A 22902-nucleotide genomic window follows, 5' to 3' on the forward strand; every position below is an offset into this window, starting at 1 on the left:
GGTATTGTGCTGCCTCACTGAACCACACCGCTGGTGCAACTTATGAAAATGACCCACCATTAACATCATTCATTACAGCTGTGCTCCTCCTACTGCGACTCTTCACGCCTGGTTTGAGGAGATCCTTCACAGCAGTGCTCCAACTAACGCAGAATAACACAAAACACTGCAGAACTATTAGCATGCCAGAAATTTTCCATATCTCAGACTCAAGGTTTAAATGATGTGACACGAACACAGCATTACATTACATCAAACTGAATTTACCCTTTAAGCCAGGAGCTTCTTTTTTTTTTTTTTTTTTTAATTTCCAGTTGAAAAAATAAAACAAATCTGCAAAACTGTGAGGGAACCTTGAGCTCTATGGATCAGAGACACTTGAGAGAATATTGAAATATAATAATTCTTCTTGTCCTAATCACCAGGTCTTAAGCAGATTTGAAAAACTCCAGCAAGAGTTGACATTTTTACTTGCACCTAACTTTTGCAGGAATGAGACAGTTAACGCTGATTTCACTGAGCCTTAGTAGTACCAGGTGGTGGTGACTGTGCCAAACCTGGCAAACGTTGAAAAATGTTATAGGTTGTGATATGGCCTGGTCCTGGTACAGTTGCCTCTGGGTAGGAAAATCTACCATTCTAGTCCATTTCCACTTGTCATGGGGTTGAAATGAACTAAAATGGTATTTCCTTCACAGTGTCAGACCTAAAACAAAATGACTGTCATTATTTAACCTGTATATATGGCCAGGCCACGATGCACACAGTGTATGTATGCACGGTACACAGCACAGCACACTCCTGATAATAACATCACTGTTCTGAAGACACTTATATTTTACATTATTTTTTATTTAGGGTTATTTACCAACTACTTAACTGTTCATTAATTGTCATTTAGTTTGTGATTTGTTCCATTTCAATCATTTGTGAACTCTGTGATGAGATCATTTATTGCGCACCCATCTGTGCCCATTAGGGAACTCCATCCAACCCTGCTGAGTTTTTGTACACTGAAATGTTATGACTGAAACTTTCCCACCTTGACATTAACAAAGCTCTGTCAGTTGACATTAAGTCTGTGCAGAAATGAAAGTGAGGGTTTTGTGTAATTTGGTGAAAGAAAAATCCATCTCCCAAACACTATACTTTAGGAGTCATTTTAAGTGGCTGCATTCAATTTTCAAAGCTTGTCTGAAAAGCATCTGACTAAAGCTGATCTTCTCCATCAGTTATAATCCACAGCACAATGAAGTCTGAGAGGACGACCTCAGCTGTGACCAGTCCATTTGGCAGGATCATTTCCCCTCATGTTTTGCACTATATACATGAAATACTTCTTGGAACATGTCGACATTGTTTGTGAGATTACTGGAGGGATGCTTTAGCATTTGGCTGACATTTCAATTCAAAGAAATGCAGACGAGTACATGAACTTCTAGCAACCCCTGTAATACTTCACCCCCCCACCTCCACCCAAGTGCAACAGATGCAGGCATAGTAACACCCGCAGAACTGCATGTTCATTTAAATTGTGCATCCTGCCATGTCTTATATACTGCAAATATCAGCCGAGGTCCCAGAAGGTGTTGAGTAATCCAGTGGAAACAGTGTGAAATGTTGCATAGCTCTGGAGGGAAAACTCTCCGTCTACTCACAGAGCTTGAAGATTAAAACCTGACTCACACTCTGTTTATATCTCAGTTTTTTCAGACTGTCAGATACTTGGCAGACACTTTTGAAGATCTGTTTTTCTGTTTTCTACTCAAACCTTAAAATGGCAGTTTAAAATAAAAATAACTCCCAGAAAAGAAGCACGTGGAACAAATACAGCCAATTAGTCACATGAAAAAGGATGTCAAAATTATCGTCTACTTTTAGATAACCAACACCTGAACCAGTACCTATAGATCAAGATGGTATACACTTGAACAGTACTACAAATATTAATTTTTTAAATCATGTATTCAACAAAAATATCAACAGATGTAATCCTATTCTGAGGTAAAACTAAGTGCTTCAGAAGCTTCAGAAGCTGGCATTATCCCCTACAGCAGAACTTCTACCAGTGTCCAAGGCCAACTTTAGTTACAAGCATAATCTGTTCCATTGAAAGATATTTGAGGTTTTCTTGCATATCTTGCCCCGTTCACTTAAAATGGAGTCAAATCTTGACTTTGACTAGACCGTCCCATAACTCTCTATTTCTTCTTTTTCAGTCACTGGTAAATTTGCTGTGTACTTGGGATCATGATCCTGTTGAGGTTCAGCCTCAACTGTCAGGCAGATGACCTCCCCTGATCTTCAAGCATTCTCTTATAGGATGCAGGATTCATAGCTGAACCCTTCTTCTCTTGGAGAGGACCAAACACATCGACTCTTACTGTGGTCAAACAATTTTATCTTTGATCCGTCTGTCAGAGGTACATTACTTCAAAAGGTCGGCTCTTTGCTGTATGCTCGCTACACAAGCAAATGTAATATTCTTCTGTGGACAATGTAAGTGGGGCCTCAAAAAAAGATATTTCCTCCTTTAGCAGAAATAACTTGTTCTTTAGTATAATTGTCCAGTCAGTCTGTGACACTGACTTGCTGAAATGTTTAAAAATTCTTCCAGGCAAAAGTCTTTCAGTTTCAAAAGATGAGATTTTCTTACTTGTGCTGCCCGTTCCACATCAATGGGATTCAAATCTGGCCTTAGGCGAAGTTATGCTATGACCCTCCATTTCTTATCTTTGAGCCACTCCTTGGCAAATTTTCTTAGTGTGTTTAGGATCAATATCTTGCTGAAACTTCCATTTCTGGTTCAAGCACAACTTTCAGATGGATGGTCTTAAATTATGTTCAAGCACTCGTGAATGAATATCTAATGTGAGGCAGAATTTGATATTGAATCAATGAGTGCAAGATGCCCAGTCTCTGAGGGAGTGAAGCAATCCCAAACATTTCCACCATAGTGTTGCACATTTGGTCAGAGGTTCTTCTTCAAAAACTTGGAAAATCTGTCTTCGGTTCAAACATGTCAACTATCACTGAGTCTAAACAGAGTCCATCTTTTATTCTTTTGTCCAGAACACTTTATTCGAAAAGACCTGCTCTTTGTTGTATGTTTACTGGCAAACTGTATGTACTGTTTTGCGCTAATGTTCATTTTGGACACTCAAGGCTTTTTCCTGACATTTTGAAAGAAACAGCTGCACAGTTGCCTGCATATCCTGTGATGAAATCTTGGACATTAATGGAAACTTCTTTTTGTGCCTTGGATAAAGTGGAAATCATTTGAAATCTGCTTCACTTGTAGATGATTTTCTTCACAGTGCAACAATTTAGTTCACATACTTTGGAGATCTTTAAAAATAATTAAGAGCCTAGCAAAGCCAATTCTTTTCTCAAGGTCCTGGAGAGCTCTTTACATCTTGGCATGATGACATCATCCATCTGAATAGCAAAGAACACAACACACCCAGATGTGAGAGGTTTAAATTAGACAAGCTCCACCTGACACTCTTTAAGGAGGTTCTAATCTTTGCCACATAGTCCAATTCTAAGCCAATGGATCTCCATGTGTGATGAAAATATTTTTTCTAATTTAAATTATGAAACTTTATTAATAGTGACCATTTAAAATAAGCTCGAATGATTCTTTGTCCAACTATGGTGAAAAAATCAACAGTTTTCACATGCTTCTTTATCACATCACTGGATGTGAAATAACTCAGAATAAAAAAATCCTGCGCTCGTAAATGGCTATATAATCTGTTGGTTTTTATCTTCAGCAGTAACTTGAAAAAAGCAAGAACCGATAATATAGGCAGTCAGTGGAAAATGAGCTGCAATAAAAGTGGGAAGTGTCACTGGCTGAGAATACAGATTTCATGGCTTTTCTCATCTCTCAAACAATCATGCAGGCTATTTACGGAGGTGCTGGCTGTCAGTGATGCTCACTAACTGCTCTTTAGTCTCTTCATACTCATTCATACATTCTTCTGGAGGGTCATCACCCTTCCTGCTTGATCACTTTGATTCAGCGTTTTCAGACCTCAGCCACAGTTTTTAGTAATCAGACTTCAGGTTTTTATTATTTGTCCTAATTGCATCATGTGTAGTTCTCTCTTCAGCTTTCTGACGCTGTTCACAAGGCAGGTATTTCAACTGTCTCTCCTGCATTTAAACTGACCACTTAAGTGCTTTTATCTCTTTGTCATCGACTGAGAACTCAGCTGCTTTCAGTGCTTACGCTTTGATTGATGTTTCAACTGCATTCAGCCCCTAAACATCAACTGAAACAATTTTTATTCTTCAACTGACAGCTCAAAATGACATTTTAACAGCTGACATTTTCACCTCTTACTCTTTAAAATGACAGTTCAGCGGCTTTCATTGCTCCTTCTTCACGTGGTAGTTCTACTCTGCTGCTTTAGTGCTTACAAACGAACCAGTGAAAAGCTGACAGGATGCTGTTTGACTGCTGTTTGTGAAGTTCTCCAGTCTTTTGTAGCTTTCAGAATTGATCAGTTGGAGCTGGGAAGTCTTAAGCAAACACAGAAATACAAGAAAGGGTGCAAAGACTTCATGTAGCACATCAGAAGTCTATTACTTTCCATTTAAAACACCTGTCAGGAAACTGAAAGGAATAGTAAATAAGTAAGCAGAGAAAAAAGGGTTTGAATCAACACATCTTCTTTGTAGTCCTCAAAAGACAGATTAATCTACAGCACTGCCACAATCCCAAAAGGTGATGTTGTTTTATCTTGTGCTCACAAGATAATCATCTTGTGCAAATTATGCTATGTGCACAAGAGATACTAATGAGAATGATAATGGAGTAATTTGATGCAGGTGCAACAAGACACACACACACACACACACACACACACACACACACACACACACACACACACACACACACACACACACACACACACACACACACACACACACACACACACACAAAGTCCTGCAAATAGGTTTAATCAACCAAAATTATTCAAATCACCCGTTTGTGTTCCAAGACAACCTTAGTCAGTGGTTTAATTAAAAGTTTAAAAAAGAAAAAAGAAATTCTGCAACAAACTCAAGAGTTGTGCTGCACAGACTGATGTCTCTGTTTAAACAGGAGCTGCACAACACACATTAAAACAAGTGAATGGATGTCCAAGTCTGCCCATTCCCAGTCTCTCCCCTCATCTCCATAATACAGTGCTTTAAACAATGGGGGTTGGAAGAATCCAAAAAGTTCCAAAACAATTAGAAATTGCAGATTTTACCCATAATTGTTACAAAATCTAAAAATAGCAGGTACATCTATAATGAAACCATGCAAATAAATGTGACCCCTGAGGTGATTACAGCAGATTAGCAACAGCATCAGATACAACAGCTCAGTTTAAACACTGATCATGATGATCTCTGAGTGGCCGTCTACAAAATTAAATCCAGAACAGACTTGATGTGCTCACAGCAGAGTGTCGACCCATCACATTAGGGGAGGTAACTTTGAAATTTAATGAGTAAAAACATTTCCGCCTGAAGTAACAATGAAGGAGTCTGCTGCTCATTACGCACATACAGAGAAATCACCTGTATGTTTGCTATTCTTTACACGTGGAGATGACTGACCGATTTATTGTGCTACTAGCTCATATTACATCACTATAAAATAACCTTATAGTTGTTCAGATGTTGTCTTTCTTGTATTGTTGTAGATTTCATGGGTCATTACAGAATTAGAGGACATTTGATGTCCCACCCATCAAATTTCAAAAAATCCATGTACAAAATACTAAAACATGCAGTTGTATAATTATCCCGAGACCAAATCTAAAAAAATACAATTAAATTAAATTTTAAAAAAATTAGGAGAAAAGAATGTTTGAAATTATTTTTTAAAATACCAAAAAAGTCTGGAGTTCCCCCTAAAATGACATTTTTCTCCTGTCCCACCCCGATGATGACCAAACAGAATCTCAAATAAAACAGTTAAAGTTAAATTCAAATCTCCTTTTTTTGGTACTATTTTTTTCATTGATGTCTCTTGTAATTGTGGGAAAAAAAATTTTTGATCAACATAATAGTTTAAATAATAATCATTATGCATGGAACATGTGTCCCACAACATGAACGCAACCCTGTTAGCATAACCTCTTTAGCTGGCAGAAGAAGAAGAAAACAGTGAATCACATGATACGGTGGGATTAACATCATCAAACAGTTTTCCAAAAGAATGTATACAATAAAAGTGTATATTTAAATCCAGTCTGTTTCATTTAACACCTTCAAACAATCACACATGTACATATTTCTGTACTACATATTTATTCTAGACAGTGAATTAACTTGGATACTGGGATTGCTTTCATACTTGTTAGGAGAGGCAGATTTTCTGCTGCCTGAAGGCAAACTTGTCTAGCAATTGAAACTGCAATGAAAAGAGATGATACACTACCCATTACACAGATCATTAAAAGCAGAATAATAAAAAAATGTCTTTTGAGATAGTTGTGTTAAATGTGGCACCTTTTCATTCAATTAAGGCTATAAAGTTTATTATTTTTTCCTTTCAGATGGGTTGACAAATTTTTGATGGATAAACTATCCATCAAAACTTTGTCACACCATTTTAAGGACTATTTCTATTTATTACTTATTCCTCTCTTTTTTGTGGTTGTTGGTTTTGTTTTGTCTAGAACTGGTCACCACTATACTAAATGCTTGTAGCAGACTGTGTTAATTCACTTTCATGTCACTGTGTAGAAATGTAATCAACCCGTAGAGATGTGAGGTGAGTGTTCATCGAGGCCTAATCAGTCTCAGCTCGGCTGCTCTCTGAGCATGTGAATTTCATTCCTGTCGAATCACTTAGTCTCTACAGCGCCGCTCTCAACAGATTCCTCTGAATCTACCATTCTACGAAGCAGGGATTAACAAAAGGAACAAAGCGATTCTAGGTCATTTAATTATCTGAGATAATCAGCACCCTGTAGTCCACTAATGTAACAGTAGTTCAGTACAGCTCCAAACCACAGCGATGATACACCACATAAGACTCACTCTCACACTGCTGCTCATCATAGGCCTTTGATCTTACACCATTAAGTATTATGTCATATCTTCAGTCAGCATAAAGACGCCTAGACTTTGAACATTTTTACCAAACAATGAAGCACATAGCTGATAATATTGATGGTAACTCCGTATTTTCATGCAAATGACAGTGTGGATTTGATACAGAGACACAGACACACAGACAGACACACACACACACACACACACACACACACACACACACACACACACACACACACACACACACACACACACACACACACACACACACACACACATAAAACTCATACACTACCGTTCAAAAGTTTGTGGTCACCCAGACAGTTTCGTGTTTTCCATGAAAACTCACACTTTTATTCATGTGTTAACATAACTGCACAAGGGTTTTCTAATCATCATTTAGCTTTTCAACACCATTAGTTAACACAATGTAGCATTAGAACACAGGAGAGATGGTTGTTGGAAATGTTCCTCTGTACCTCTATGGAGATATTCCTTTAAAAATCATCCATTTCCAGCTAGAATAGTAATTTACCACATTGTATGTCTGATTCATTTAATGCCATCTTCAATGAAAGAATGCTTTTATTTCAAAAATATAGACATTTCTAAGTGACCCCAAACTTTTGAACAGTAGTGTATATATCACACACAGTGACAAATCTGCCACACTATTGACCTATATAGCTAATTTTGAACACATTTATGGTCTCTTGATAAAATATTTAATTAAGCAGCTAAGGTTAGCTTTTTTCAGATAATGTTAACAGAGAGAGCTGGCTAACGTTATGAATGCTTTCAAATACATCTTGAAAAAAACATCCGCTTTGGTTAAATTACACTCACCCCAGCTGGTGGAGGCAGATAGCTGCCCTCCCTGAGCCTAATTCTATCACAAGCTTCCTCTTGATAAAAGCATCTTTTCTTCTTCCATTGTTGCCAAGTGCTCCTCAAAGGGAATCACTGGATTATGTTGGGTTTCTCTCTTTGTTGTGAATTGGACTGTACAAATAAAATATAATTGAGTTACAAACAAAATATTTTCAATCCAACGTGTCTGGCTTTTCTGGGTATACAAAAAACTTAATGGAATTTCAATAAGCTTTTCTATTACCCTAAGAGGGCACATGTAGCTTACACCTACCTTCACCTACCACAATTTCTAGCTTTCCAACCTTCTCCTACTGGTAAAGAGGAGGGCAGCTGATGAGTTTCATTTGTTTAGCAACTAACAGCGTATTGAAACTCACACAGCAGCACAGTGGGACACTACAAGGTTTGAAGTACTTGGAGGGATTTTGTTTAATCTGCGTGTGTTGGATCTTAAAATTCAGCCTTCAATCTAAATTATGTTGCTGAGTTAATTAATGAGGAAAAGGGTGAAAATTCTTAACAACTTTGGATGCTGAGAGAACCAACAGGTTCTAGTTTAATGAGAATCGGCATGGTTGGCTGCACAAGGAGGACTAAAAAGACCAATATGTCCAAGTGTCTCGAGGTCCTTGTTTTGCTCCTCTAATCCCTTTTTAACCATACAAATTAAACAATCGCTGCCACTGCTTGTACTTGTGTAGTTTTGACAGAAGCAAGGTACTATTTTGCCTGTTGAAACATATAGATCAGCTGGATCCCAGGCCGGGACGCAAACCAGAGATCTTCTAGTTCTGATGCGACGGTGCTACAAACTGAGCCAGCCAAAGAGACACAGTTTATCTAAATATAGAACTTTTGCATTGTTTGTGACAGTGACTGGACTGTCCTTGACATGTGGAAAAATATCTACTTACTGATGGAATGGGACATTACCCTCAGTGTGGTAGGCATGTATGAATCTGCTCTGTGGGGTTTATTAGCCATCTAAATTCAACTAGACTTTGCGGTGAAATTAGATGGCGGTTGTTATATGAGCTGCCATAAAGACGTCACCAAGATAAATGATTAGTAGGGATAATAAATTGATAGCAGACATTTTTGGTGATGAAAGTCAGAAATTTCATCAAGAAATCAAAGTAATTAAATTCAGCACTTTTATGAACTTTATGGAAGGCAGCTCTATCCCAAAACAGCAGCAGAGTTATTAAGTTATGTATACAAATTCAACAGGGGAGAGACGAGTCTGGAGAAGAGAAGGAAGTCTCAGAATGTTTTAATCATACAATATAATGCACTAAACACAAGCTGTCAAATTTAGACGTTTTCTGATTTTAACCAGTATTTGCAGAAATTTTCAAAACTCATGATAACCATCATACCAAAGAGCTGAACCAATTGCTGTAGATCTAACTGCCAACATATTAGGCAGCAGGGTTACTTACATAGTTATTAGATGCATTTGTACCATCTCATTCTGTTCAGTAACTATCCATTAAGCCTTTTTTGTAGGTTTTTCTGTAACTGTGCTAGTTAGCTATAACTTCCTCCATTGTGGAATCATAGGTTATACAACTAAACTGCATTACATTTTTAGGGGAATGTATTTTTATCATAGTTACAGTATGATGTAGTGGGAAGCTTCTCCACTATCAAGGAGCTACAAAGTCCATATTAGAATGATAGAGAGGTGATGAAGGCTTTAGTCAGATACAGAACTTTCACCAATACTACCAGTCAAAAGTTTGGACACACCCACTCATTTAATGGTTTGTCTTTATTTTCATGACTATTTACATTGTAGATTCTCACTGAAGGCATCAAAACTATGAATGAACACATATGGAATTATGTAGTAAACAAAAAAGTTTGAAATAAGTCAAAACATGTTTTATATTTTAGATTCTTCAAAATAGCCACCCTCTGCTTTGATTACTGCTTTGCACTCTCTTGGTATTCTCTGCATAAGCTTCATGGGGTCGTCTCCTGAAATGGTTTTCACCTCACAGGTGTGCCTTGTCAAGGTTAATCTGTAGAATTTCTTGCCTCCTTAATGGGGTTTTTACCATCAGTTGTGTTGTGCAGAAGTCAGGTTGGTACACAGTTGACAGCCCTATTTGACAACTGTTAGAATCCTTATTATGACAAGAACCAATCAGCTAAATAAGAGAAACAACATTCCATCATTACGTTAAAAACTGAAGGTCAGTCAGTCTGCAAAAACTTTGACAGTATCTCCAAGTGCAGTCGCAAAAACCATCAAGCGCTACGACGAAACTGGCTCACATGAGGATAAGTTCATCCGAGTCATCAGTCTCAGAAATAGCAAGTTAACAGCACCTCAGATTAGAGCCCAGATAAATGCCACAGGCAGACACATCTCTACAGCAACTGTTCAGAGGAGACTGCACCCATCAGACCTTTATGGTCAAATAGCTGGTAAGAAACCACGACTAAGGAAAAGCACAAGCAGAAGAGAGTATTTGGGTCAAGAAACACAAGGAATGGACATTAGACCAGTGGAAATCTCTGCTGAAATATATATATATATATATATATATATATATATATATATATATATATATATATATATATATATATATATATATATATATATATATATATATATATATATATGTACCGCCTACAGCAGTATCAGTGCATGACCATCAGAAGATTTGCTGGGTTTATATTTCCAATTAAATTCTTATTGGTTTATATTGCTGACATGTGTGTGTGACAGTGTGGACATAAAAACATCTGAGGAACAGAAGACCAAATTAATTCCTTTTATTATTAATTCTATTATTATTGGCAACGTCCCCAAACCAACAGGAAAATCATTAGTGTCAACAGGTAATGTCGCTAACGTTACCATTAGCTTTGATCGTATTCCCACAGGTCAGAGCTCTGTGGTAACTGTAATGCTGATAGGGCTTTCTGAGATGATGGAAACATTACGACCGATTAAAATCCAATAAACGAGGACTGGGTAGGTTAATGTGTTTTCATGACGGCTGTGCTTCAGTGCAACCTAAACTCAATCACTGTTTACATCTGTTTCCTTTATTTCTGCTCTCAGTGCTCACAGATAATATATCTTAATACAGCTGAATTCCCAGTAAAACTGTTCTCATTTAAATATTTTTCAGTTTTTGTTGTCGGACAACAGAACAAGTATGAAATAGTATCTGAAACACAGCCATTAGGACTACATATTAACCAGCACTGTCTTTAGACCCATTTCTCAAGCAGCAGTTCTGCATCGTGAAATACTGGTGTTATAACAGCAGTGTCATCTGACAAACTCATCATACACACATTAAAAACTATGGCTGTGCTGTAAATTTACTGATATCTCCATATAATATGCTGACATAGGGTGAAAGGCAGGGTACACTCTGGGAAAGTTGTCAATCTATCACGGGGCCAACACAAAGAGACATACAGGGGTTATACAGTCATGGTGACATTAAATATCTGCAGTATTTTGAACTGAAACACACTTTCTGGGGCTATTTGAGACTTTCATTAATGTGCTAAAAAGGGGCACAATATGGGATCCTTAGGTTTTGTTTTTAATAAAAGATATAATAGTTTGGGTTAAAATTCCATCCTTTGTCAACACGTTTCTTCCCTATTTTTAGGTTGCCAGGGTGGTGAGTCCAACCCCATCTAAGAGAAATAATATAGCATGTTAATACCATAACAATCAGTCAGTCACTGCTGTATGTTGGCATCTTAAAGTGCTCTGCACAATTTGAACCCTGAAATTTTGTGCTTTTTACAGTGTCACAATTTTTATTCAGCTGGTGAGTGTTACCAGGTTATTCACAAAATTTATTCCATCCTAGACAATTTACAACATGATGCATTCTGAACACATGCAACTTCCGAATGTAAAGAACAGTCAGTCACTCAAGTAGATTAGAAATCTGAAATTGCTTATATATAAGCATTATATATTTCAGATGTAGTTAAATTTTAATGCTGCTTCTTATTAAACATATTTCTTTAAATATTCATTACCAAATTATACTGTAGTAACTTTTGTAGCAAGGGTTTGTTTCCTTCCTACTATCATCGACTGCTTGCTCATAGGGAATCCAAAGGCAACTCTGGATTCTTTGTTTAAAATATGTGAAGTGCTATGAGATGACATATTCTACAGTTCTACAGTTTCATTCAGCAGATGATTTTATCCAAAGTGATGTACATCTGAGAGTAGATACAGCACAAACAAGGATCTAGTCAGGAGAAAACAACCTGGATAAGTTCTATAAAACAAGTTCAACAAGTGTGATAATAGAACCGTGGTGTCTACAGGCGGTGCAGACCTAGTAGGATTTTTAATTGTTTTGTTTTGTTTTGCAGTGTGTCAAGTGCAAAAAAATGCCTAACTTGCCAAACGTTGTCTGCAAAGCCTAGTGAAATTTTTGGTGGTTATTATTACTAAGCCATTGCATGTATATTTTGTTACTGGTATATTTCAGATCACACAGCTACCTTTAGTAGGAGGGCTGATCAAAATGACACAGAGCACATCACAGTGAACATGTGCTGCAACAAATGTCACAAGTCAGGCAACTGCGTTAACTGCATTACATGTGGAGTTTGTGGCCACAACAACATCATTGTTGCATTCCACCTGCCACTAGATTTGTCTCCCTGTGACTTCTTCATCTTACCCAAAATGAAACTGATCTTGAAGGGTTGCAGTTTTAACACATTTAAACGGATTTCGTGCTTATCCCAGATAAGTTCCAAGGATTGCAGAGGTGCTGGAAATGGTGTATCACTGCAAAAGAAGACTATCTCAATGAGGATGAGGGTCGAATTTCAATCACGGAGCAGATTCAGATTTTTATCTCAGTCTCTCAACTTTCTGATGGCATCTCATACATGTTGTAATTGGGTCTACTATACTGTTGTGCTGTATTAAAGGCTGAATCTGTCACTAAACAGTAAACCCTCAGATGCACAGATGATTGGACCCTACATTCTTCCATAAGTGGGTCAAAAGTGTTTTTATGCAATTTTTGTCATTTTGGTTAAGAATAGTAATTTGTATTATTGTTTGTATTATATTTTTGTCCACACAAGAATGATTTCATATTTGAAATATGTTTATTTTTCACATTGTAACAGATTTTGGACATTTTGACAATTGAAAAAGAAGACTATTACACAGAGCAGCAATAGAAGAATGTCAACATTCATTTTGTTGACATTTTCCTCTTATTTCCTACAGCTGTTGTTGCTTGCCGTTCCTCCAAGTTTGTGCACTTCATCACCTCTTGTATGATACTATCAGTGATAAAGAGCTTGGGGTAGTAATGCAAATATTACAATTTCTTTAAAAGTAGAAAAGGTAACTTAAAAAACTAAATGGAATGATTTCCAAAACATGTTTTTTTAATGAATACCTGGAATATGAAATATAAAAATTTCAAAGATATTGCAAGAAAATGACCTCACCAGGTCAATTTTGACCCATTAATGCATCTACGGTATAAAGCATCAAACTCCCTCCTGTGTTCTGACACCTGAAGATCAACGCTCTCCTGGTTATTTCTCAGCCAGTTCCAACCTATTATTCAAATAATGCACTTTAAATACATATGTGTAGGCTTTACTTAGGTAAAATGTGATTTTGAAAACTTTGTGCATCCACAGTCCATTAAATGCTTTTTCACACAAACATAGCATTTACCAACCACACACACTAACAAACTTCAGTCGCACAGTTCCTCTATTTAGCCAAATGAATGTAAACTACTGTGACTAACCACATTCTCATTTCCTTTTCCTTGATAAAGAAAATTAACTCTTGTGAAATGCAAAAGCTCATTTAGATAAGCCATGAAATCAGGGAGATGGAGATGTGCATTGGCTGTTGTCTCCATCCTGCTCTGTGTTGCTCTGTGGTGTCTTTGTGGGGAAGTGCAGTGACTGGACGAGGTCAGCACTGGCCCACAGACTATGCATTAGTCTGGTATTGCTATGTTCAAAATATGCTGTCTGAACTGAATCGGATTCCAGGCGATTCTGAAGAGCAACTATCAGACGCTGGTTTTGGTTTAGAGGTCACTTAATGTTGCCAGTCCGATGAATTCACATCATGGACTGGGTCATTATGAGGCTCAATCATATTTCAATAGGAAAACATTCGAATGCCCCCATTTAAGCTGCTCTGCTGAGGCGTCTCATGTCAGTAATCATGATTGTAGATACTGAACCAGTGCCCTTGAAATAGCAAATATGCCTCAACATCCTATTTATGAGATGAGAAGCAGCAGTGTCAGGTTGTGAAATCAAGCTTTGACACTGTCTCATGTCTGTATGAAAAGAAAAGGCTTCTCCACAACAACAACAACAACATCATTTTCTGCTCAGCCAGTAAGGTGCTACTCATCCACTTTCATCAGCATCAGCTGCATAACGTGCTGTGCTGTGACACATCGACCACTGTGGTTTGATTTTCAGAGGAATCCAAGGGGAATCGTTACGCTTATTCGTCTTGTCATCACTGCTCGACTTAGCGTGGTGCCTCTGTGGAGACATCACATCGTCAGTGAGAAGACAAACTGTGGGCAAGATTACTGCACACTGCAGTGATAGATGGCAATTGTGACATTTTCATCTGTGTCATTAAACATTTATTTTAAGGCAGTCTGCTTGATAGGACTTTATAAAGGTATCAGTCAGCATTACTGTTGCTGTTAAAGAAAGCCTCATGGAACCATACATTTTTATTTGTTTTGTTAGCATAAAATGGTGCTGTTTTTTTTCAGAAAAACCTTGAACAGAACATTGTTTTGCTTGACAGCCATTAGATTAACCTCTTGGGGGACACTAGAGCAGAGATCAGTTGTTTTGCTCAAATGGACTTCAACTACACATACACAGATAACCAGAAACCAACCAGGATTTTAAAACTGAAGCAATGATTAATTAAATGAAATAGTCAATTTTGTTCTTTGATTAATTGATTTTCGTTGTTAAGCAAAATGCGCAAAATGTACTAGTTAAAAGGGAATATTTAGCAGTATTCAGTCTTTTTTGACAGTCAACTCAGCATCTCTGAGTTGCTGAGTGTTAGACAAAGAAGACAATTTAAATATTATTTACATAGTAATATGTTGTTTTTCCACTATTTCCTGACATTTCATTCAAACCAGAGATCTTCTAGCTGCAAGGCGACAGGGCTAACTACCAAGCCACTGTGCAGCCCCAAATTTGAAATCAATCACTAGATAATATATAAACCAAATCAATAGTGAGTAAACCTGGGTTTTTTTATGACCTCTGGGCAGTTTGCCCAAGTTACTAATCCATTTTGTGTTGACAACCACTTCTGCCCCATCACTCCTTGTGAATCTCTTAAAAGTGTAACCAACTGACAAAACTGTCATGCATTTTTGACAGCAGAGCCAACCTCATTAACTGTTGACGTTACTAACGCTACGTGTCATATGGATCACTGGATGTAGGTTGTGGGTATAATCTTGCCACCGGCGGATCACTTTTGTCGAGATTCTCCCCTTCTTTCATCTGTGTGTGTGACCATTTTCTTTGCAACAACAGCAACTTCAGGACAGGAACCTACCACATAGAGATGGGATTTATGGCTCTTTGAAGGAAGTTGGATCTTGAGGAGCCGTTTCTTTCAAAGAGTCCTTCAAAAGACTGGCTCGTTGTTATATTCTTTTATTTTAGAAGTCAGCCAGGGGTAACTCGCTTTTATCAAGGAAACAATCACTGGTAGCAGTTATAAGTTATGATATGGATCAGAATAATTCAAACTTACAAATCCCACCAAGGGCTGCACAGTGGTGTAGTGGTTAGCACTTTCGCCTTGCAGCTAGAAGATCCCTGGTTCGCGTCCCGGCTTTCCCGGGATCTTTCTGCATGGAGTTTGCATGTTCTCCCTGTGCATGCGTGGGTTTTCTCCGGGTACTCCGGCTTCCTCCCACAGTCCAAAAATATGCTGAGGTTAATTGATTACTCTAAATTGCCCGTAGGTGTGAATGTGTGAGTGATTGTTTGTCTGTATATGTAGCCCTGCGACAGACTGGTGACCTGTCCAGGGTGTCCCCTGCCTTCACCTGAGTCAGCTGGGATAGACTCCAGCCCCCCCCGCGACCCTAGTGAGGATTAAGCGGTGTATAGATAATGGATGTATGGATGGAAATCCCACCAATATCTACCCTACTGAGTTTTATTTATATTTTTATATCATCATTTATTATTTTTATAATTTTTTTCTGTATTGGTAAAATGTTCTTGTCTGGCTTACATTGTTTTTGTTATTGCTGCATTCACATGAATGGAGCTGCTGTGGACAACTCAAACTCGCTGATTTCACAAGTCATTCATGTGAAGAAAGCGTGGGCAATTTGCACATACAAACGTCTCGCAACTGTGAACCAGTTCTCTTTGTTCACTTAAAAGCACCGTTCAAACGACTGACTCGTTTGTGAACGTTGCATCTCTACTACTACACTAAGGATGAAACTGAAATTGAAAATTTTGCTGAAGTTTTGGATCATGCAGTCAAACAGTTCAGCTGCTTTTTACATTGGATTCTCCACTGTAGTAAGCACTCATCTCCCTGCGTGCAAAATTTTCATCACAACAATTCAATACAAAAGCCACTTTCTTCACTTGGTCCCACCCACAACGGTTGTGATTAGTTTAAAGAAACACGAACAAGCCACAACGTTTGTCCCCCTTTTACAGACCATTTTGTTCTACAGAATGGGCTGCTTAAGCACAACTACAGAAAACAGCTGAGAGGAAGTGCTGATTGAGGTTCAAATGAGTCACACATCATCATTTGATCTTTCAGTAACATATAATACAATACATTATATTACAACATTGATTAGTGCAGCTTTAACATTTTCTGACATCATAAAACACCAAACTGTTATGTCTTTGTAGCACAAGTCAGTTATTATTAGCTACAAAATGAATCCAGACAATCCCATGGTATTTTTTGTGTCATTATATTAATCTATCTACCATCCCTCTGAGTTTCCCTTTGAGAAACTGAAGGGTGGTCCATTTCACATCTCTTATCATTGGGTAAAAAAAACATTTTTGGTGACACAATCTGAGGTGAATGGTGATTATAGTAAAAGCAGAAAGGAAGCCAGGCTTTCTCTCAAAAAGCCATCATCTAAAAGGAATGTGTGTCTATCTGCTGGTGGTGGTTTAACCAAAACTGTTCATTCTTGAGCGATACCTCCAAGTTCCACCAGCCAGCCTCTTTCTAAACTGGAGAGCTTTGGCGATTATTGAACGCAGAAGGATTGTATAACACTCTTCAGACAGAGAAGGACTGCGTTCCGAGCCAGGAAATAGAAAACAGTCCAGTTAAGGACACATTTCTACTCTTCTACCTCTCCTACATTTACGTTGTCGAGCTAAACACGTGTCACAGGCTTGTAGAGGCAATCACAGGACAAGTTTACTTTGTAAGGAATATAAAGCCTGACTGACTTTTATTCTTATCATTTCAGTACACTGCACTGAGGCAGCAGAGCAATTCTGAATGTATCTATTGCATTTGAAACAGCGATAAGGTGCAGTCAGTTTAATTTCTACACCCTCCTTTTCATGCAGAGCAGTAATAATGATAACACTGAAAGATAAAGGCTGGGATGCACTTGAGCATTCATGCAGAAATTTTCTTATTAAAGAACTGTCTGCACTATAGTGCAGTGCACCTGCCCCTTGAATTGGAATTGGGATCCACAGTTCCAAAGACAGGAGCTTATTGAGTTTGCTCATCAGCAGTAGAGAGAGGCAACGAGAAACACCCGTCCAATTTGTGCTTGGTGTGAAAATAAAAGAGACCTCAGGCAGGGCGAGTGACCTTTAGTGGTGGGGTTTAACCAGCCACAGCAAACAGGCTCACAAACACAGCAGAGACGTGTCTTATTAAAAAAGCACTTCAAAAACCATGAAAACCAGCAAACTGAAAGACTAAAATCCCATACTGTAGTAAAATGTATGCAGACATCATTAAAGTAGAATTTCAGATACAATGTCATGTAAAAGTTTGGGCAGTCCTGTTCAAAATTAAGTAGATGATCTGATCTAAAAAAAAAAACCCATAAAGTTGAAGAGGAAACATTCTTTTCAACATTTTAAGCAGGAATGGTGAATTACTGTTGTATCTGTAACATTTTAGAGTGAAAAAGTAAGGAGTATAATGCAGAAATCTGGGCACAACAAAACACTTGAGCTCTCAGACAACTCTACTAAGGTCTCTGACCTTACTGGATTGTTAAGGCTATAGCTTACTCACAGTCACTGCTAGGAACAGCCAGTGATTCAAATTTCCAAGCTTTTCAAATACACCAACTCCTATAACCTTGTCCCAACAATCAGCAGCCACAAGTGCCTTTAAACAGCTGCTAAGCTCTTTTAACATTAAAATAGTCTTTGCCCACAGAGCAGCAGAAGGTTATAGGAACAGTAAAGTGTTTCCAAGTCGTTGTTTCTTCACTTCCTAATCCACTTAGTGGTGGAGTAGACAGTATTTTTTGGCATCTTTGAGAAGAGAGAAAACTAGACTTCTTATCTGGTTGGAGAGGGTAGGCCAGAGAATAGTGGAGGGGGTAAATTCTCAAAATGTGGCAAATTTCCCCGTCTTTTCCAGATTTCTGCCTACCCCAGCTTTAACTAAAGAACTTGAACACTTCCTCCACCAAGGACTTTCTGGCTATTCAGCTTCTAAATGCCCATTATGTCCACTAAACAGTTAGTCGATTACAAATTGAAATCAGGATGCGAAACAATGCAACAAGCAAATTACAAAGGCTAAAATTCAGGCCGTACGTTATGCAGAGCATCAGACTCAGGGTTTAAATGGTCATATCAATGGCTTTACCTATTCATGATGCTTTTCTTCACTCAAATGCCACAATAAAAAAATGTAGAGCTGCGGGAACCGCATAATTTGGGTTCATCATTAATAGCCTCTCCTTTCATACTACACATAACCGTGGGATCCATTGGTAATGAAAGAATATTGCTTAAGGCAGCTGTCAGCACATTGATGCGAACATACTGGAGTCTGCCTGGAACGTAACTGCAATAAAATGGTGCTTAACTGTAGCGTTAGCACAGGAGTTTGCTAAAATTCACCAAAAAAACATCACTGGTAATGGTGAGCCAACCCAAGTTTCCACAACAAACTACAGAAAATCTCCAAAAGCTTTTAAGCACTAAGAAGAATTAAAGCTCCAGTGAAACCTCAACTAAACAAGAATGTGGAAAATGTGTTGTAAATTACATTTTGTTTGCGCCGCGTATTCATTTGAGGAAGGATACAGTCTCCTCACCACTGAAGTTTCACATACACCATGGTTTATTTGTGAAGTTGGTTTCTGTTGCATTTCAGTTTTGTTAGCTGTTATTTTATTTTAGCAATGTACCAACAGTTGCACCTCAGCCAATGGTAAAAACTTTTTTTATTCTTGGAGGCTTATGGCCAACACACTGATGTGATTTCCAGGATATAAAACTTTGAAAAAGTATGATCTCACACCAATGACACAGCTGTCAGTGTATGCACACCAGGAGCTGAAACATTTTCCCCTCAGATAAAAATGGAATAGCTTATATCCATGAGTGCGATCCCTACAGCTAAGACTTTCATCTTCTAATGATAGTTATACTCCACTAAAGGGCCTGTCCCTGCTGACCTCAGATCAGTTTGATTTCTGCTTAAGGCAGAGAGTCTGGCTTCAGGCTGAGACTGCTGCAGAGCCTTCTTTCTTTGAGCTGACTGTGTATTAAAGGAGCCTAAAATCACGCCAGCAATACAAACTGTGTGTTCGGCATAATTTCAAAACATCCCTTTGTTGACCAGACTTCCACTGATTGAGAAAATACAAGTGCACAAAACAAACAAACTAATCCTGCTTATGAGCAACTGCACGGCGGTTGGAAAGTACAGTTTCCCACTCAAAGGCACCTTTTCCATCATTTCAGTTTTAAACTATATGGATTTCAAATCAGAAATAAACATAGAGTTGGATTCTGAGTGAAGCTCCTGAGCAAAAGAAAAAAAAAATCTCAGCTCCATAAAACCACAGGAATCCAGTCTTTAGTCCTCAGTTTAAGGCTGATGTGGCCTGACTGTGCTCCGAAACCAGTTCTTACTCTGAGATCAAAACATGCAGTATTTATGAAGGGTAGAGAGGTAGAATAAGCTGCACTGCAGAGATGTGACTTACCATCATCCTTTACCAGCACCTCCTTCTGGCACATGTCCTGCACATTCACGGTGCAGTTGACGATGAACTCTGGCGTGGAGCAGTCGTGTGTCATCTCCTCACACTGGTAGCACTGAATCTGCAGAGCCAGCCCTGCAACACGCACACAACGTCAACACAATTCTTCACTCTGCTCCCATTATATCATGGTCACCAGGTTAAATTGCCTCCTCCACCAGTAGGAGTAGCCCTTGACCATTTTTGATTGACATACTCAATTTATTTCCTCTGGAATCATTAATAAAAATTTGTTGCAGATGCTTCATCCCGAAGAGAAATTGAGTTTAATTTTGGTGAATATTCAAACTTTTGGTTTCTTCTGGTCCGACCATTTCAAATTAATGTGACAGATAGGTTCAATTATTTAGCTGTGTTTGTGTTGCTGCTGGTGCATTTATCTGAGCAGAACGTTGTTGCAACATTTCATCATGTCTTGCTTTGATAGTTCATATTTGTCTGTCTCTTCTGTGAAACTGACTTGTTTATTGCAAACTCACTTGACTGAGTGTCCTTCAGGGTACTCATTTATTTGAGAGGAAGGGTAAACAGTTTTCCATGAACCACTAGATACGCACTTGTCCTGCATACACTGACTGGCTATCAGTGTTGACTTTCAGTGTAGAGGGTCTCTGAATCGGAGCATCCACAGTAATCTATACAGTAGAGTCACTATTCTTTGTGTTCACAATTGTCTTGTTTGAACATCTTTTATTAGTTTCATTGAAGATAAAGACATCTTTAGCAGAAAGGACTTCTAAGACGATAAGGTAAAAGGAGTCACACACTGGAAATGAGACTGAATGTGAATGATAGTGAGATTTCAGGTATCAAATCAACACATACCATACTGCACTTTTGATCACAAGACAAACTTTTCATGTCATTGTAGCTCAAATTTGCAGTGATCATATGTTTAAAAGCAGCCCGCTTACATAGAACACACAGTTTCAGTTTACAAACTTGTATAATTTGAGATATGTACATTTGTGCAATACTAAAGCTACATTCTAGAGAGAGATATTATTCTTTTACTTTACTATTTGTATCTAAGAACCGAAATCCAGATGTTGCAGCAGCACAGACACAGATTTAAAGGTAAGAAAATCACATTTGCTCAAGATGAAATAAACAAAGCAAGTAGACTTCAACAAAATAAAGTATGAATGAAAATAAAGAGATGACATTAAAAATCTGTGCACAATATTCGCATGACGGTACCTCTGATTTTCTCTGTTATTTGTGCAGAAGAGTGCAGCAGTGCCTCTGGTAGCCACATTAGACAACAATAATTCCAATGTGCAAAGCAGAACTATACATGTATATGGTGTAAAATATGTACATTATGTATGATAATGTAAACAGTACAACAGTAATTCAGTACTGAGACACAAATAAAGTAGCAATCAAAGTCAGTGATGGTATAAGATATAGTGATGACATATTCACATTATAAAATCTGATGCATTTTCATCATTCAGCCTCCCAACTGAATCAATAGCAGTTAAAATGTTACTGATGACAATCTAATATAAGCATTCCAATATGGCACTCTGAAGAGGGAATATTTGTATTTTTGCTTTTATTTCTCATTCTTTCAGTTCATCAAATTAATTATTTGAATGCAGGACTTTGATGAACAATACTATACATATTTTTTTTTTTTGGTGAAATGTTCCGATTCGAGGATCATAATTCTTCTCTCAATGTCCAAATAAATCCCATCAGCAGACTTGACAGAAGAGTAAAACACTCCTCCTTCCGCAGCTGCTGCGGAACATTATAGAGGACTGAGACAGGCTTACTTGACTCGGTAAAGTGGAGTCAGATTGGACTCCACGTTGCTGATCATCTCTATTAGTCTCTATCAAAACTTACCTGGATCGTTTGAGGCGCACAGGAGCGCAGCGTCAGTCAGCTTTTAGAGACTACAATCTCTGACAATAAGAATAAAGAAGGTGTGGTACCTACTTTAATCTATCCAAATTTTAATTTCCCATCATTTTAATGAGGAGACATAACCAGAAATATGTACAGCTTCAAAGAAAGACTCGTTGGACCAGCGCGTATCTCTCCAAGCTCTGCGCTCTGCGCCTCCCGCGTTACCAAAAATCAACACCTGCTCTTTCGGCTGTTGGTGCGCTCCTTCTCCACAAACCAGCAGCTTTGGAAGTTTGGATGTCAAACCACAGGTTAATAAATCCAGTGAAGTTATGGGGATGAAAGGCTTTGATTCCATACCTGAGCTGGAGAAGAACAGGAGCAAAGTTGAGACAGTGAACAGCAGCATTGTCCGCTTAGTGCGACTCCGAGCAGGAACATGAGAGGCGGGTGTGCGGCGGCTCACCGAGCAGCTGGCAGCCTGGCATGGTGAGCTGACACCTCCTGCGCTGCGGCTGCAACTCTCTTATCCGCCGCTGACGCACGCACGCACGCGTGTGCACGACTATATTGTGTACCACGTGATTAGACAGGATGCTGAGAAAACTGTTGCCTGGTTTCTTAAATGCTGTCAATTTTATTTTAAAGTTTATTATTACATGGGTATTTCATATTCCATTTGTTCATGTACTGTTGCAAGTCTTGTAGTATCTCTAAGCATCAACACGTTCCTAACAGACAGGAACCAACAGCTGTCTTTCGTTCTCCCAACCACCTATTAAATCCTTCTCACTGA

General features: G+C 38.3%; 1 protein-coding gene across 1 annotated transcript in view; it reads right to left on the reverse strand.

The window, feature by feature from the left end:
• Nucleotides 1–22622, reverse strand: part of LOC111563316 (ly6/PLAUR domain-containing protein 1) — a 28689-nt gene extending 6067 nt beyond the window's left edge. Inside the window, exons 1-2 of the mRNA XM_023262350.3 lie at nt 22467–22622; nt 20190–20321 (exon numbers count right to left, since the gene is read on the reverse strand). Coding sequence (XP_023118118.2) covers nt 20190–20321; nt 22467–22515 — 181 coding nt within the window. The 5' untranslated portion in view covers nt 22516–22622. The remainder of the gene's footprint in view (nt 1–20189; nt 20322–22466) is intronic.
• Nucleotides 22623–22902: the final 280 nt, after the last annotated feature.

The sequence above is a fragment of the Amphiprion ocellaris genome, chromosome 11, assembly GCF_022539595.1.
Source record: "Amphiprion ocellaris isolate individual 3 ecotype Okinawa chromosome 11, ASM2253959v1, whole genome shotgun sequence".
Classification (NCBI taxonomy): Eukaryota; Metazoa; Chordata; class Actinopteri; family Pomacentridae; genus Amphiprion; species Amphiprion ocellaris.